The 14,145-nt window shown below is 40.8% G+C and overlaps 1 protein-coding gene across 2 annotated transcripts in view; it reads right to left on the bottom strand.

The window, feature by feature from the left end:
• Window positions 1-14,145, bottom strand: part of LOC126188250 (rho GTPase-activating protein 1-like) — a 110,586-nt gene that overhangs the window by 24,254 nt on the left and 72,187 nt on the right. Inside the window, exons 4-5 of one of the 2 annotated variants that reach the window (XM_049929811.1) lie at window positions 9,424-9,642; window positions 725-823 (exon numbers count right to left, since the gene is read on the bottom strand). In XM_049929811.1, coding sequence (XP_049785768.1) covers window positions 725-823; window positions 9,424-9,642 — 318 coding nt within the window. The remainder of the gene's footprint in view (window positions 1-724; window positions 824-9,423; window positions 9,643-14,145) is intronic. The other variant, XM_049929812.1, reaches the window with a different exon arrangement.

The following is a 14,145-nucleotide window of genomic DNA, read 5'->3' as shown; positions in this document are numbered from 1 at the left end:
ATAGCACCACAGTGGACACGATGAATCAGCAAAATACAACTTGTTGCAAATCACCTGAAATTATGATCAGTGGGTTACAGTAATTAGTAATCAATGTCAGTACATGTCTCCTGAAGAAACACAATAGCCTGAAGAAGAGGAGTGATTACTTATGACTTTTTCCTCTGCTACTTATCTTTTTAACACAATACTAAAGTCAAATATTTTGGTGGAGGGACTGAATTATTTCAAGTTCATTTCTCATTTATTTATTTATTGCTTCATAAGATAATCACTTTCTCTAGATGAGGCTGAAACTTTATAGTTGCATGTATTAACTACAATTTATTAAGAGAACGTTGTTTCGATAAACACTTTTGCTTCTTGTGGTGAAGACAATGAACTTAAAAGTAAGGACATATTTCTTTTTGGTCTTTCAATGTCTTTGACTGTACTTTAGAATGTATGGTCTGTATCTGTCAACAAATCGACAGCATTCACTATAATAATAGCAGATGTGTTCCTATACAACCTACTACCAACATTGATACTAACATCTGCACGAGACATTTTTGATATTGTTAGAGATTCAAGAAACTACCTCCTTCAAGGCAGAAGGGAATAAAGTCATGGATGCTGATAGCAGCATAACAAACATACAACTAAAACTATGTCAATATCACAATGAAAAATTCTTCAACACTTAGGTCAAAGAGAGAGACCAAATAATGTACTGAATACTTACTCTAAAACAGCCTGTGGGATGCATATCTGATCCAGATGGAGATGCTGACTAAGTTCATGTAAGTAATTGACATACATCACTTTCCTGCCAAACTTTACACTGCAACAAAATTGACAATTAAAATTAGAAATCAACATAACATAATTTAGACATAGAAACCAAAATTATAATTACCATTATTGCTATCATCATCATCAATGGTGTTGGTGGTGGTTGTGGTGATTGTAGCAGCAGTGTAAAAATGTTTGATCTCCAACATTTGATAATAGAAGCGTACGTTTTCTTAGAACCTTGCATACTTTCAAATTGCCACATAACCACTAACATTTTTTAGAAATCTCTCAAATGAAAATACAACCAAAGAATTTTTTTCAAATGAATTTTCATTATGCAGTGAAAAGTGCACTGTTCTGAAACTACCTGTCAGTTTACAAGTGTCCAGAATGAGATTCGAATCTGGACCCTTGTCTTTTGTGGTTAATGCTCTTACTGACAGAGCTACACAGGCATGACTTACAACCTGCCCTCTGACATTTACTTCCATCACTTGTATCTCTTACATTTCAAACTTCCCAGAATTTCTCCTGCTTACTTTACATCAACCTGTACAGCTTGTCGTGTGTGTGTGTGTGTGGTTTCCCAAATACAGGAAAATGCTGCACCTGTTTCAGCACACAAGTACACATTCCACTTACATTCAGTTAGTGAACAAATTATTGCTGAATCTTCTCTTATTCTGTAAGTATTGCATGGTACTTACACACAATTATCTTATGTGCAGTAAAATTAACCCTTTCATTGCTACTGGCACACAAGTGATTCTAACAGGTAGGACGCCCAATGGCTCAGGGAGTACTTGTGTGCCTGGCTGGTATAATTTCAGATGGCTTAGTGTGTTCATTTATGCCATGTAGGTAGGGAGACCTGATGAATTAGGGCATTCATGTACACCTGAGTGTGGGATTAGGTAAACAAGCAAAATAGAATGGCATCTTGCAGTTATCTGCATTTCAACATTCCTGTCAGTACTGTCATTATCTGCTCTTCTTGGTAATGTTGAAAATCACTACAGCTTTTACCTGCTCCTGGGCCCTTTCCGCTTACGACTCATGAACTGGGCCAGTCATGTTTACGTGTTTGGTCAGATTAAAATGTTTTCCTGTACCACTTCTGCAACAACTGAACACAATTTATTGGACAAGGATATCATGGAACTCCTCATGAATAGTAGTGGTGAAGATGGTACTGATACTTCGGACCTTTCTTCTGATGAAGATCCAGATATGTCTGGATGTATTGCTGATTCTTTGACACCACAAGGAACTTTTCAGAAGATTCTTCTTCTGAAGAGGGAAAAGACAATGAATTAGTAAGTATAACTTTGTCACAATAAAGAATGTGTGATTGGTTGGATGACCATACTGTGTCAACAGTCACCATTTTGTGAACACCTTTAGCTGTGTAAGAATAGAGTTCGTAAGAATAGACTTCAATGATTCAGCAAATCAATTACACTTTTTTTGTACTTTTATTTCATTTGAATTTATTTCTGCCATTTGTAACGAGATAAATAATTACTTCACATTTCTTACCGAAAAAAATGACATTACCCAGCAGGTTAGTATAATGGATGTACATAGTGCATGTATCTTAGCATCCCTGGTTATGCGATGAACTAAAAAGCTTGAAGTGAATCAATATTATTCAACAGATTCTTTGCTGTGAACACCAACATTTTCACATATACTATCCAGGGACCAGTACAAACTGATTCTGTGTTTACTGCACATTTGTGGAAATTCAGCCGCTTCTCAAGATATTCTTGTAAAAATACAGCCCACTGTACCACACAGGAAAAAAGATATCTGAGAGACGATAGACCCTTTCAAAAATTTCGCAACAGATTAAAGTTTGTTACTTTTCAAAGTAAGGTTCCAATTTAAGCAATATACACTCAAAGAAACGTAGCTGTTTTTGTATTAAAATTTTCATTCTTCGTGACGTACAAAGAAACTATATTCCAGATTATATTGTACACGCTGATGCTGCCATGGAAATAGAATCTGGAAATGCTGACTGGGGAAAATCAGGCAATGTTGTTGTGAATCTGTTATTGTTATACCTCAGCAAAGTTTGTACCATTTATTTAGACAACTGGTATTTGAGCCCCAAATTATTCCTATGGCTCCATGAGAAATGTAGCCATTGTGCAAAATACCAGCATGCACAAACAGAAAACATTTACCTGACAAAACTGACAAAAGCCAAAATACGATGCAAATCCTTTGGAACACTGATGGCTCACAAAATGGATGGACAACAAAGTAGTCTGGATGCATTAAACCACAAATGGAGCAGATTTTGTTGAAACCGGGAAGAAGGAACATAAAAAAGGCCAAAAAATTGAAACCCACTTGTGTAGTGAATTACAATAAGTCAATGGGTGCTGTTGATACAACAGATGTGATGTTACAGTGCACTGCATCTGAAAGACAATGAAATGGTGCAAGAAGGTAGTCTTCCGTTTGACTGACTTGTGTGTGTTAAATGCAAAAATAATTTCTGAAATAATAAGGAAAGAAAACATGCCACTGGTGAAATTCTACTTGAAATTAATCAGCCAGTTGCTGGTAAATTTAATGGGCAAACCTGAAGCCCCAGAAACACCAAAGCAAGAACCTACAAAATAAAGGACATTATCCTGGATTCCTCAGAGCAATGGAGTAAAAGGAAATTCCTCAGAGATGCTGTGTACTGCAGGGAAGGTGAAGATTTCAGATCGCGGACCTTGTCCTGGCATGAGTGCCATAGTACTCAGCTTCGCTGACCAGGAGGAGGGGGGGGGGGGGGAATTGCAAATGCACTGCACTTAAATGGCAGGGCAGTTGCAGTATATGTGGCTTGGTTTTATACTTCACATTTCTTAACTACACAGATCACAAACAAAAGAAATTTTCCACATTATTTAATTATTTTTGACAAGCCGAAGACATAATTTTTATCTGGTACGAACTGTCGGCATATGGACAGATGCAGACAATTTCACAGTTCTTCGCACACAAGTTGTCATGTAATTATGACTTACTTTCATAATAAGAAAAAGATCTTTCACACAAAATTGTTGCTCGAAATATTGTAGCACTTTTGCAACCTCGTTAAGGAGACATAGAAACTCTGAGGAAACCAGTGTAGATGTCCTCAACAGTTTTAATGTAAGAGGATTTGTCACTGAAATGGTAATTCCATTGCAGGTCAATCAGTTACATCTGCACGTGCACTGGGGCGCTTTCAACTGAAATGGCAAACAATCTTGAAAACAAAACATTTTGCAAATTATCATTTTAATTCTCTCAAGGCCGCTATCAATTATTAAAACTTTGCATTTTCTGTAATGGCAGTGACATTAGGAACTGGACTGTGTGAGTCAAAATATGTCTCTTCTGTAATACAATTTTCTTTTTAAATGCATCCTCATCAAATCAGAAAGAAGTTATTCATCAGCTTGCAATGTCATACTGTAGTAGTGTGCAGTGAAGTCCACATAAAATGTGAGGTCCACAATCCATTCGGGATTTTCTGATTTTTGTTCCTGCACTCATTTCTCCTTCATAAATTCAACAATAGTGGGTTTTAAATTAAAAAGACCATCCAAGGCTTGGCCTTAACTTAACCAACGTACTTTGCAGTAATGTATGAAGTTTCCATTCTCTTCTTCCATCAAACAGTTGCAACTGACAGTGGAATAATGTGTGCGCAACTTCCAAAATTTGTTATTCATACCACTAATATCTTCATGTGTAGCAGGACTGCAAATTTAGCACAAAGTGCTCCTTGACGTACTGAACAATGTATCCCATGTGTCGATTGTTGCAATTCTTTGTTTTTTCACAGTCAACTAAATCTTTAAATTCTCTCTGCATGGTGTTGTAATATCATTTCCTAGCAAATTTATAGATTACCTATCAAGCACCCCCCCCCCCTCTCAATGAACTATGGACCTTGACTGGAAGCAAGGGGAAACTACAGCTGTAATTTTCTCCCGAGGGCATGCAGTTTTACTGTATGGTTAAATGACATTGGCGTCCTCTTGGGTAAAATATTCTGGAGGTAAAATAGCCCCAATTCAGATCTCTGCGTGGGGACTACTCAGGACTATGTTATTATCAGGAGAAAGAAAATTGGTGTTCTACAAATCGGGGCGTCGAATGTAAGATCCCTTAATCGAGCAGGTAGGTCAGAAAATTCAAAACTGGAAATGGATAGGTTAACATTAGTAATAATGGGAATTAGTGGAGTTGGTGGCAGGAGGAACAAGACTTCCGGTCAGGTGAATAGAGGGTTATAAATACAAAATCGTATAGGGGTAATTCAGGGGTTGGTTCAATAGTGAGTTAAAAAAGAGGATTGCAGATAAGCTACTATGAACAGCATAGTGAATGCTGTAGTGAATATAGACATGAAGCCCACACCTACCACAGTAGTACAAATTTATATACCAACTAGCTCCACAGATAACTAAGAGATTGAAGAAATGTATGATGCGACAAAAGAAATTATTCAGATAGTTAAGGGAGACGAAAATTTAATAGTTGTGTGGGACTGGAATTCGATAATAGGAACAGGAAGAGAACATAAAGTAGTAGGTTAATATGAACTAGGGGGTAAGGAATGAAAGAGGAAGCCACCTAGTAGAATTTTGCACAGAGCATAGCTTAATCATAGCAAACACTTGGTTTAAGAACCATGAAAGAAGATTGTATACATGGAAGAGGCCGGGAGACGCTGGAAGGTTTCAGATAGATTACATAATGGTAAGCAGGTTTTAAATTGTATGACATTTCCAGGGGCAGATGTGGTCTCTGACCACAATTTATTGGTTATGAACTGCAGATTAAAACTGAAGAAACTACTTAAAGGTAGTAATTTAAGGAGATGGGACCTGGATAAACTGAAAGAACCGGAGGTTGTAGAGCGTTTCAAAGAGAGCACTAGGGAACGATTGACAAGAACATGGGAAAGGAATACAGTAGAAGAAAAATGGGTAGCTTTGAGAGATGAAATAGTGAAGGCAGCAGAGGATCAAGTAGGTAAATAGGCAAGGGCTAGTAAAAATCCATAGGTAACAGAAGATATACTGAATTTAATATATAAATATACTGAATTTAATTGATAAAAGGAGAAAATAAAAAAATGCAGTAAATGAAGCAGGAGGAAAGGAATACAAACGTCTCAAAAATGAGATCGACAGGAAGTACAAAATGGCTAAGCAGGCATGGCTAGAGGACAAATGTAAGGATGGAGAAAAGAGAACCACCTGTATGAATATCAAGAGTTCAGATGGAAAACCAGTCCTAGGCAAGGAAGGGAAAGCAGAAAGGTGGAAGGAGTTTATAGCAGGTCTATACAAGGGCGATGTACTTGAGGGCAATATTATGGAAATGGAAGAAGACGTAGATGAAGATGAAATGGGAGATATGATACTGCGTGAAGAATCTGACAGAGCACTGAAAGACCTAAGTCGAAACAAGCCCCAGGAGTAGCCAATATCGCAGTAGAACTACTGGTAGCCTAGGGAGAGCCAGCCCTGCCAAAACTCTACCATATGGTGAGAGATGTATAAAACAGGTGAACAGACTCCAAGAAGAATATAATAGTTCCAATTCCAAAAAAAAGCAGGTGCAGACAGGTGTGAAAATTACCGCACTATCAGTTTAATAAGTCACAGCTACAAAATACTAATACGAATTCTTTACAGACGAATGGAAAAACTGGTAGAAGCTGAACTCGGGGAAAATCTGTTTGGACTACGTAGAAATGTTGGAACACGTGAGGCAATACTGACCCTGCGACTTATCTTAGAAGCTAAATTAAGGAAAGGCAAACCTACGTTTCTAGCATTTGTAGACTTAGAGAAAGCTTTTGACAATGTTGATTGGAATACTCTCTTTCAAATTCTGAAGGTAGCAGGGGTAAAGTATAGGGAGTGAAAGGCTATTTACAATCTGTACAGAAACCAGATGACAGTTATAAGAGTCGAGGGGCATGAAATAGAAGCAGTGGTTGGGAAGGGAGTGAGACAGGATTGTAGCCTATCCCCGATTTTATTCAATCTGTACATTGAGCAAGCAGTAAAGGAAACAAAAGAAAAATTTGGAGCAGGAATTAAAATCCATGGAGAAGAAATAAAAACTTTGAGGTTCGCCAATGACATTGTAATTCTTTCAGAGACAGCAAAGGACTTGGAAGAGCAGTTGAACGGAATGGACAGTGTCTTGAAAGGAGGATATAAGATTAACATCAACAAAAGCAAAACGAGGATAATGGAATGTAGTTGAATTAATTTGGGTGATGCTGAGGGAATTAGATTAGGAAATGAGTCACTTAAAGTAGTAGAAGAGTTTTGCTATTTGGGGAGCAAAATAACTGATGATGGTCGAAGTAGAGAGGATATAAAATGTAGACTGGCAATGGCAAAGAAAGTGTTTCTGAAGAAGAGAAATTTGTTAACATCAAGTATAGATTTACGTGTCAGGAAATCGTTTTTGAAAGTATTTTTATGGAGCTTAGCCATGTATGGAAGTGAAACATGGACGATAAATAGTTTGGACACGAAGAGAATAGAAGCTTTTGAAATGATGTGCTACAGAAGGATTCTGAAGATTAGATGGGTAGATCACGTAACTAATGAGGAGGTATTGAACAGAATTGGGGAGAAGAGAAATTTGTGGCTCAACTTGACTAGAAGAAGGGATCGGTTGGTAGGACATGTTCTGAAGCATCAAAGGATCACCAATTTAGTACTAGAGGGAAGCGTGGATGGTAAAAGTCGTAGAGGGAGATCAAGAGATTAATACACTATGCAGATTCATAAGTATGTAGGTTGCAGTAGGTACTGGGAGATGAAGAAGCTTTAACAGGACAGAGTAGCATGAAACCAGTCTCTGTACTGAAGACCACAACAACAACAACCAAAGAGTGGTTCCACTTGTGTTGGGAAGTAGGATTAGCCAATAGTGATGTGTACTATCCCATAGCCTGCAGCGATCGTTGAGTGAGTCAGCCGCCCACCAGTCAGGTGCACAGATGGAGAACTTGCACTGCGGAGATGGGAACTTGCACTCCAACACATCCTTTCATCCCGCCATCCCCCTGGACTGAACCTACGTTAAACAACCTCACTCCCATTTACTCTTCAGTCTTCTCCTCTTTCCCTTTCCTCTTTAGCCATTCACGCATCTTTTCATCCTACATAGTTGTGTTTATCTTTATACTGTATACCTCTTTACTTCTGTATGCATCCTCTTTGGTTTGAAGCTGGCACAGTACTTACAGTAGAATATCTTTGGCTTCCCTCTGACAACCATGCCTCCATCCTTGCTACCCTCCCTGTTTTCCTTTCCCTGTTGCTTCATAACCTGGGTTGTGAGTAACTGAATCCACTTTCCCTCCTTCCCTTTCTTTCCCCTCTCTCCTCCCTGATGAAGGAACATTTGTTCCGAAAGCTAGGAACGCAAATTTTCGGTTGTTTTTTTGTGTATCTATCGGCTGTACTGAGCTGAGGTAAGTACTGGCCAGCCCCTCTATCTCTTTGTTAGTATTTGTTTCACATCTTTATATGAGATTTTCCATTAATCATTTATAATGCATACTCTGTGTCTGGACTTCAACAAAGATATGGCAAGTATGCTTTATATCACAGCTCATTGATATTTCCACAACCAATCCACTCATCATCTTCAGGTTATAATGGCTGCTTGCTGCCTGTCTGGTTGGAGTCTAGACATGAATTACTCACCTGAAGGAGACAGTCAAGTCTGCTGTTAAAATATTTTGCAGAAAATGCAAACAACTCGTCTGAGGATCTGAAGGTAATAGATAATGTCTAAGACCAAAACTGTACAACTGAAAAACCAATAAACAAAAATGACAGCTGCAGGTGTCAGGGAATGAGTATATCAGGCCATTAAATTCTAGCCAGTTGAATTTTCTAGATTAAAATTGATGCAATCAATCATGTCAAGAAAACCTGACATATCAGAGGAAATAATGACTTTGCATACTGTCACCCTAATACTGATAAATTAACGCATAACAACTACACGCAGTTTATACTGATGTCAATGGATGGCAGTGACAAAATGATTTAAAAAGGGAGAGTAGAGGATATATGCAAGGAAATTTATGTCCTATTTAAAGGAACAAAACTTTATTGTCCATGGATTACTTGTAATAATATAGACCACATCATTCATTCAGATAATGAATTGAAATATTAAATCAAAATTTTTGTCTCTGGATTGCTGAACAGAACTTTTCTCTTCCAAACTAGACACATTATGGAGACTAAAGCAATACGTAAAAAGTGAATCAGTTTAGAATCAAGGAGGTGACAAAATTCTTAATGGATGTGTGAGATACACCTTGGTGCCTGTTTTCCAGTAACATAATTTCAATGCTTATTTCCTGTCATCACGAAATCAGTTTAAGCATACTGAATAATCACAGTATGCAACAGCTGCTGTATCTAGATCTGTGGATATTGCTGGAGGCAGTTGCTAATCTGTTCAGTGATCAATTTTAGTAATCTAAAATGCATTGTCTTATAATCATTTACTTTTATATTAATGCTATAAAGGAAAGCTACATAAAGTAAATGATCAACATTTCTTTCAATTTTACTAATAAACCAATGTGTTTACCTTATAGCAGCACGAAATATCTGCCATATTACTCTGATGAAATTTGTTGGATGGACTAGATACAGAGCCTTAACATTCTTCTTGTATTTCCGATCAAAGGCCTTATACGCTTGCCATAACCATGACAGTGATGGTTTATTTTTACTTGTCAGTCCATAGTGGAAATAAACAAGACTGTAATCTTGCTCAACATATTTATCCAATGTATACATCAGGTACCTAAAACAGAATGAAAATGTAGGGTTAAATATCCATCTTTCATTGTGTTACAGATACAGTTTATTTCACAAATGCTACTACTATTAAAGAGAATATACATGAAAGGGGGGGGGGGGGGAGATAAAATAATATGAGCACTCGTATACTGTTGCATAACGCTATTTCAAGACAACGTGAATTCTAATGAAGTAGTCCTGAATTATGAACAATGAATTCCTCAAGAAACATCTAAAGTAACATGTCTTTATTGAGATTCCAGCTCATAATATTCCAATCATGCAACCATAGATATTCTGAAAGTCACACTATTTTATCCCAATGTTAATTTTTAAAATATCTCAGCTGTAAGGTAGGGCACCAACCTCTTTGACAATAAAGGAAATAATCCATGTGTCAATGAAAGAACAAGGAGACACAACGGTTTTAATAAGGCTTAGCAGCTGCCTTTATTTACATTGACACTCAACATATGATTGTCCAAACCATTAAGAAACCTCTATTCAGGAATGGATCGCGGAAGGAAGTGAGGTCATTTCAGACTGAACAAGCATGAGCTCAGACTGGTGTGGCGATAGATGGCATCAAGATAGCCCACCAGACTCACCTCCTGATGCAACTGAAAACTTCACAGAAAACCCAAGTTTAGTTGCACGTAGGTTACGCAGTTGTACTGTAATCAATGGTGTAAAGTTTAATCATCCTACAACTAACTGGGAAAATTACAGTTTTGTTAGTGGTGAGTGTGGCAAGACATCTGTGAAACATTATTAAATGCCTTCTCTGAAAACTACCTAGAATACATAGTTCAGAACCCCCACTAATCGGAATCCATGAGTGATAGCCTAAGATTGAGTTCTGTGTATTCTCACTACGGCCTCCATTCCACATCGCCTGTTGTGGGTGAACACACATAAATGCAAAAATCATTAGGACAGACAGCACAAGACCATTGATAGCCACTAAAGAGAGAGGGGCACCCTGGATTGAAGCCAAAAGGTCCTGGGATTTCAGGATCCAATACAGCCTTCGACTTACCGTACGTTCAAGTAACTTGCGGAGGGCACCAGTTAAACTGACCGGACAACAGCTGTCCATCAGAAGAGCCAGTTTACCCGATTTCAAAATAATGAATAATGAAACATTCTCACCACTAGGAAGGGAATTCCCCCTTGCTTCCGAGATGGTTGGTTGGTTGGTTTAAAGGCGGGAAAAGAGGCCAAACTTCAAGGTCATTGGTCCCTTGTTCCTAATAAAACAATGCCACAAGTGTGAGAATAAAACGGACAAAACATATAACACAAAACAGAAAGAAAGGAAAAGCCACAAGAATGAAGGGAAGGCAACAAACACTAAAAGGAACAAAAGAGGACAAGAAATAACAGAGGGATGCTAGAAACAGAAGAAAGTAAAACATGAAAGCAGATTACAGTAGCTGGCCAACCAAGAGAACAAAAAAGGGAAAGCCAGCCACTCTGCAACACATTAAAACCTCCACCCCAAAAGTACTAGGGTGGAGGTCACAGAGGGACAAAGGACATGTGCTAAAACCTACATAGATGTATAAAACCCACTCTCACTGATAAAACGTAAAACTAAGCTGCTGTGCAGGCATTGTCACCCAACACCGAAGGCAGGGTGCTGGGAAAGTTAAAAAAGTCTGCCGCAGGGCGGCTAAAAGTGGGCAGTCCAGCAAGAGGTGGATGACCGTCATTTGGGAACCACAGCGACACTGAGGTGGGTCCTCTCGACGAAGTAGGTAACCATGTGTTAGCTACGTATGGCCAATGCGGAGCCAGCAGAGGACAACTGGTTCCCTGCAAGAGGCCTGCATGGAAGACTTCCACACATTCATAGTCTCCTTAATGACACGCAGTTTGTTGTGCGTGCTCTTATGCCATTCCATCTCCCGAAGCTGGAAAACCCTGTAGTGTAAGACAGAACGCAGGTCAGCTTCGGAGATGCCTATCTCCAGAAGCGGTTTCTGTGACGCCTGTTTGGCCAGCCTGTCAGCAAGTTTATTGCTGGAGATTCCGACATGTCCTGGGGTCCACACAACCACCACGGAACAGCGGGACTGTTCCAGGGCATAAATGGACTCCTGAATGGATGCTACCAGAGAGTGGCAAGGGTAGCACATTGGTCGATAGTTTGTAGGCTGCTTTAGGAGAAATGACTCGCCAGGGCATGAGCGGATGTACTCAAAAGCACAAGATACGGCCGCCAGCTCTGCAGTGGAAACACTGCAGCCAACTGGCAAGGAGTGCTGCTCAATATGTTCTCCATGAACATAAGCGAAGCCTATGTGACCATCAGTCCGTGAGCCAATGGTGTAAATCACTTCAGAGCCCCGGAACATGTCAAGAATCAACAGGAAGTGACAGGGGAGAGCGGTGGGGTTAACGGAGTCCTTAGGGCCATGCACAAGGTACAGACAAAGCTGCGGCCGAGGCGTACACCATGTAGGCATACGTGAACGGAGCGCAAGTAGAGGTGGTAAAAGGGAGGACTTCAGTACAGAGGGAAGGGACTGTACATGAACTGCAATCGTTAGCCCTGATCTGGGCCACCGAAGCGGGAGATGGACTGCTGTCGGCGGGTTGGTTGGTTGGTTTTGGGGTTTGATGGCGGCTAAACATCGAGATCATCAGTCCCCAGTTCCAAACAGCCAAACAGACATACTTGTAAAAGGCCTAAACAGTAAAAGCGTAACCTCTGCACCCAGAGGGAGGGAACACCAAGGGGTACAGAGCTAAAATGAACACCACAGCAACACAAAATAGAGGACACTTAAAAGGAGCAGAGCAAATAATTGACTAGAGTAAAACAGACTACAGTGGTTGATGGATCAACCTCTCAACTACAAATGAAGAACCTCCAGCTGGAGAGCATTGATAGAGGTACCAACACAACTTGTTACCATAAAAGACACTTATTTTGGTATCCACGTCACAATTAAAAGTCGCTGGAGTGGGTGTAGCCTGAGAAATCATGTGAGAGCATCCACACTAGAGCGAGTGATAAAACCCAGCTGCATGGATAAAACATAAAACTGAGTCAGCTATAGAGGCATCGTCACCTAGAATTAAAGGAAGTGCAGCTGGTAAATTAAAGGACTGCTGCAAGGGGGCTAAAAGGGGGCAGTCCATCAGAAGATGAACCACTGTCAGCACTGCATCACAGTGACACTTGGGCAGGTTCTCACGACAAAGGAGATAGCTGTGGGTCAACTGCGATGTCCAATTCGGAGACGGCAGCAAACAACTGAGTCCCTATACATGCCCCTCAAGGATGAGTTCCATATGGCTGTGGACGACTTGACCATGCGGAGCTTATTTGGCGTGTTAACGACAGACCATTCAGAGCTCCAGACATAGCGGACCTTGCGATTTAGGGCTGACTGGAGGTCTCTTTCCACGAGACCAAGCTCCAGGGGTGGCGAAGTGGTGGCCTGCTTGGCCAACCGATTGACACGTTCGTTTCCTGGAATGCCGATGTGGCCCGGGGTCCACACAAACGTCACTGAACCACCACACTCGGCGAGAGCAAAACCAGCATCTTGAATACCAGGCGCCAAAGAGTCCTGAGAAAAACACTGGTCGAGTGCTTGCAATCCACTCAGGGAGTCACTGCATATGACACATATGCCCCACCCCATAAAGGGTGGTGGGCATTAAAGTTCCCCAAAAGGAGGAATGGTGGAGGGAGCTGGGCAAACAAGGCAGCTAGGTCAGCAAGAGGGACAACCTCGTCCGGGGGAACGTAGAGGGAACAGATGGTAAGCTCCATTCCTGCCCACATTCTAACAGCCTCAACCTTGAGAGCCATGTGAAGTGGCACTGGGGCACTAGGAACAGTGGAAAGAACATAAACACAGACACTGCCAGACGCCCTGTCGTATTCTACGTGGTTCTTATTGTAACCCCGGTAGTTACAGAGGGAGGGGGTCCGCCAAACAGGAAACTGGTTTACCTGCAGGGCCAGACAAGTGGCAGGGAAGCGGCACAAAAGCCGTTTCAACTCAGCAAGGTGGTGGAAAAAACCATGACAATTCCATTGAAGGATAATAGTATCCGACTGTGAAGACATGAAAGAACCCGGGGAGGATAGGTCACATCTTAGATGCGCTTGCCGCCACCGATTGCGAAGTAGCCTGATCAAGTACCATAGGAGCTGCAGGTTGAGCAACATCTAGCTACTGAGGGGACGCTACATGCTCCACATCATCTTCAGGTGCAGTGGTGAATTCCTTTTCTGTCTCTATGTCCTTCTCCTTTTGCTTTTTCTTCTTTTTGGTAGGGTCCCGTTTGTCCTTTGGTTTATCAGGCTGGGTGAGCTTTTCCGACCCAGTCTCATGGACCAAGGAAGACCTGGAAGCCCTATGGCCCTCAGGTGGTGTCTTTTACAGCCACTGGCTGACGTGGAGGGGCAGTAACCGTGGAAGGCAGGCCAGCAAGCGATCCCTTCCGCGCGAGGGGAACCGGAGGAGGTGGGCACTTCTCTGGC

This window comes from Schistocerca cancellata, chromosome 5 (assembly GCF_023864275.1).
Source record: "Schistocerca cancellata isolate TAMUIC-IGC-003103 chromosome 5, iqSchCanc2.1, whole genome shotgun sequence".
Lineage (NCBI taxonomy): Eukaryota > Metazoa > Arthropoda > Insecta > Orthoptera > Acrididae > Schistocerca > Schistocerca cancellata.
The sequence above is the reverse complement of the archived record's forward strand: the minus strand, read 5'-3'. Positions and strand labels throughout refer to the sequence as shown.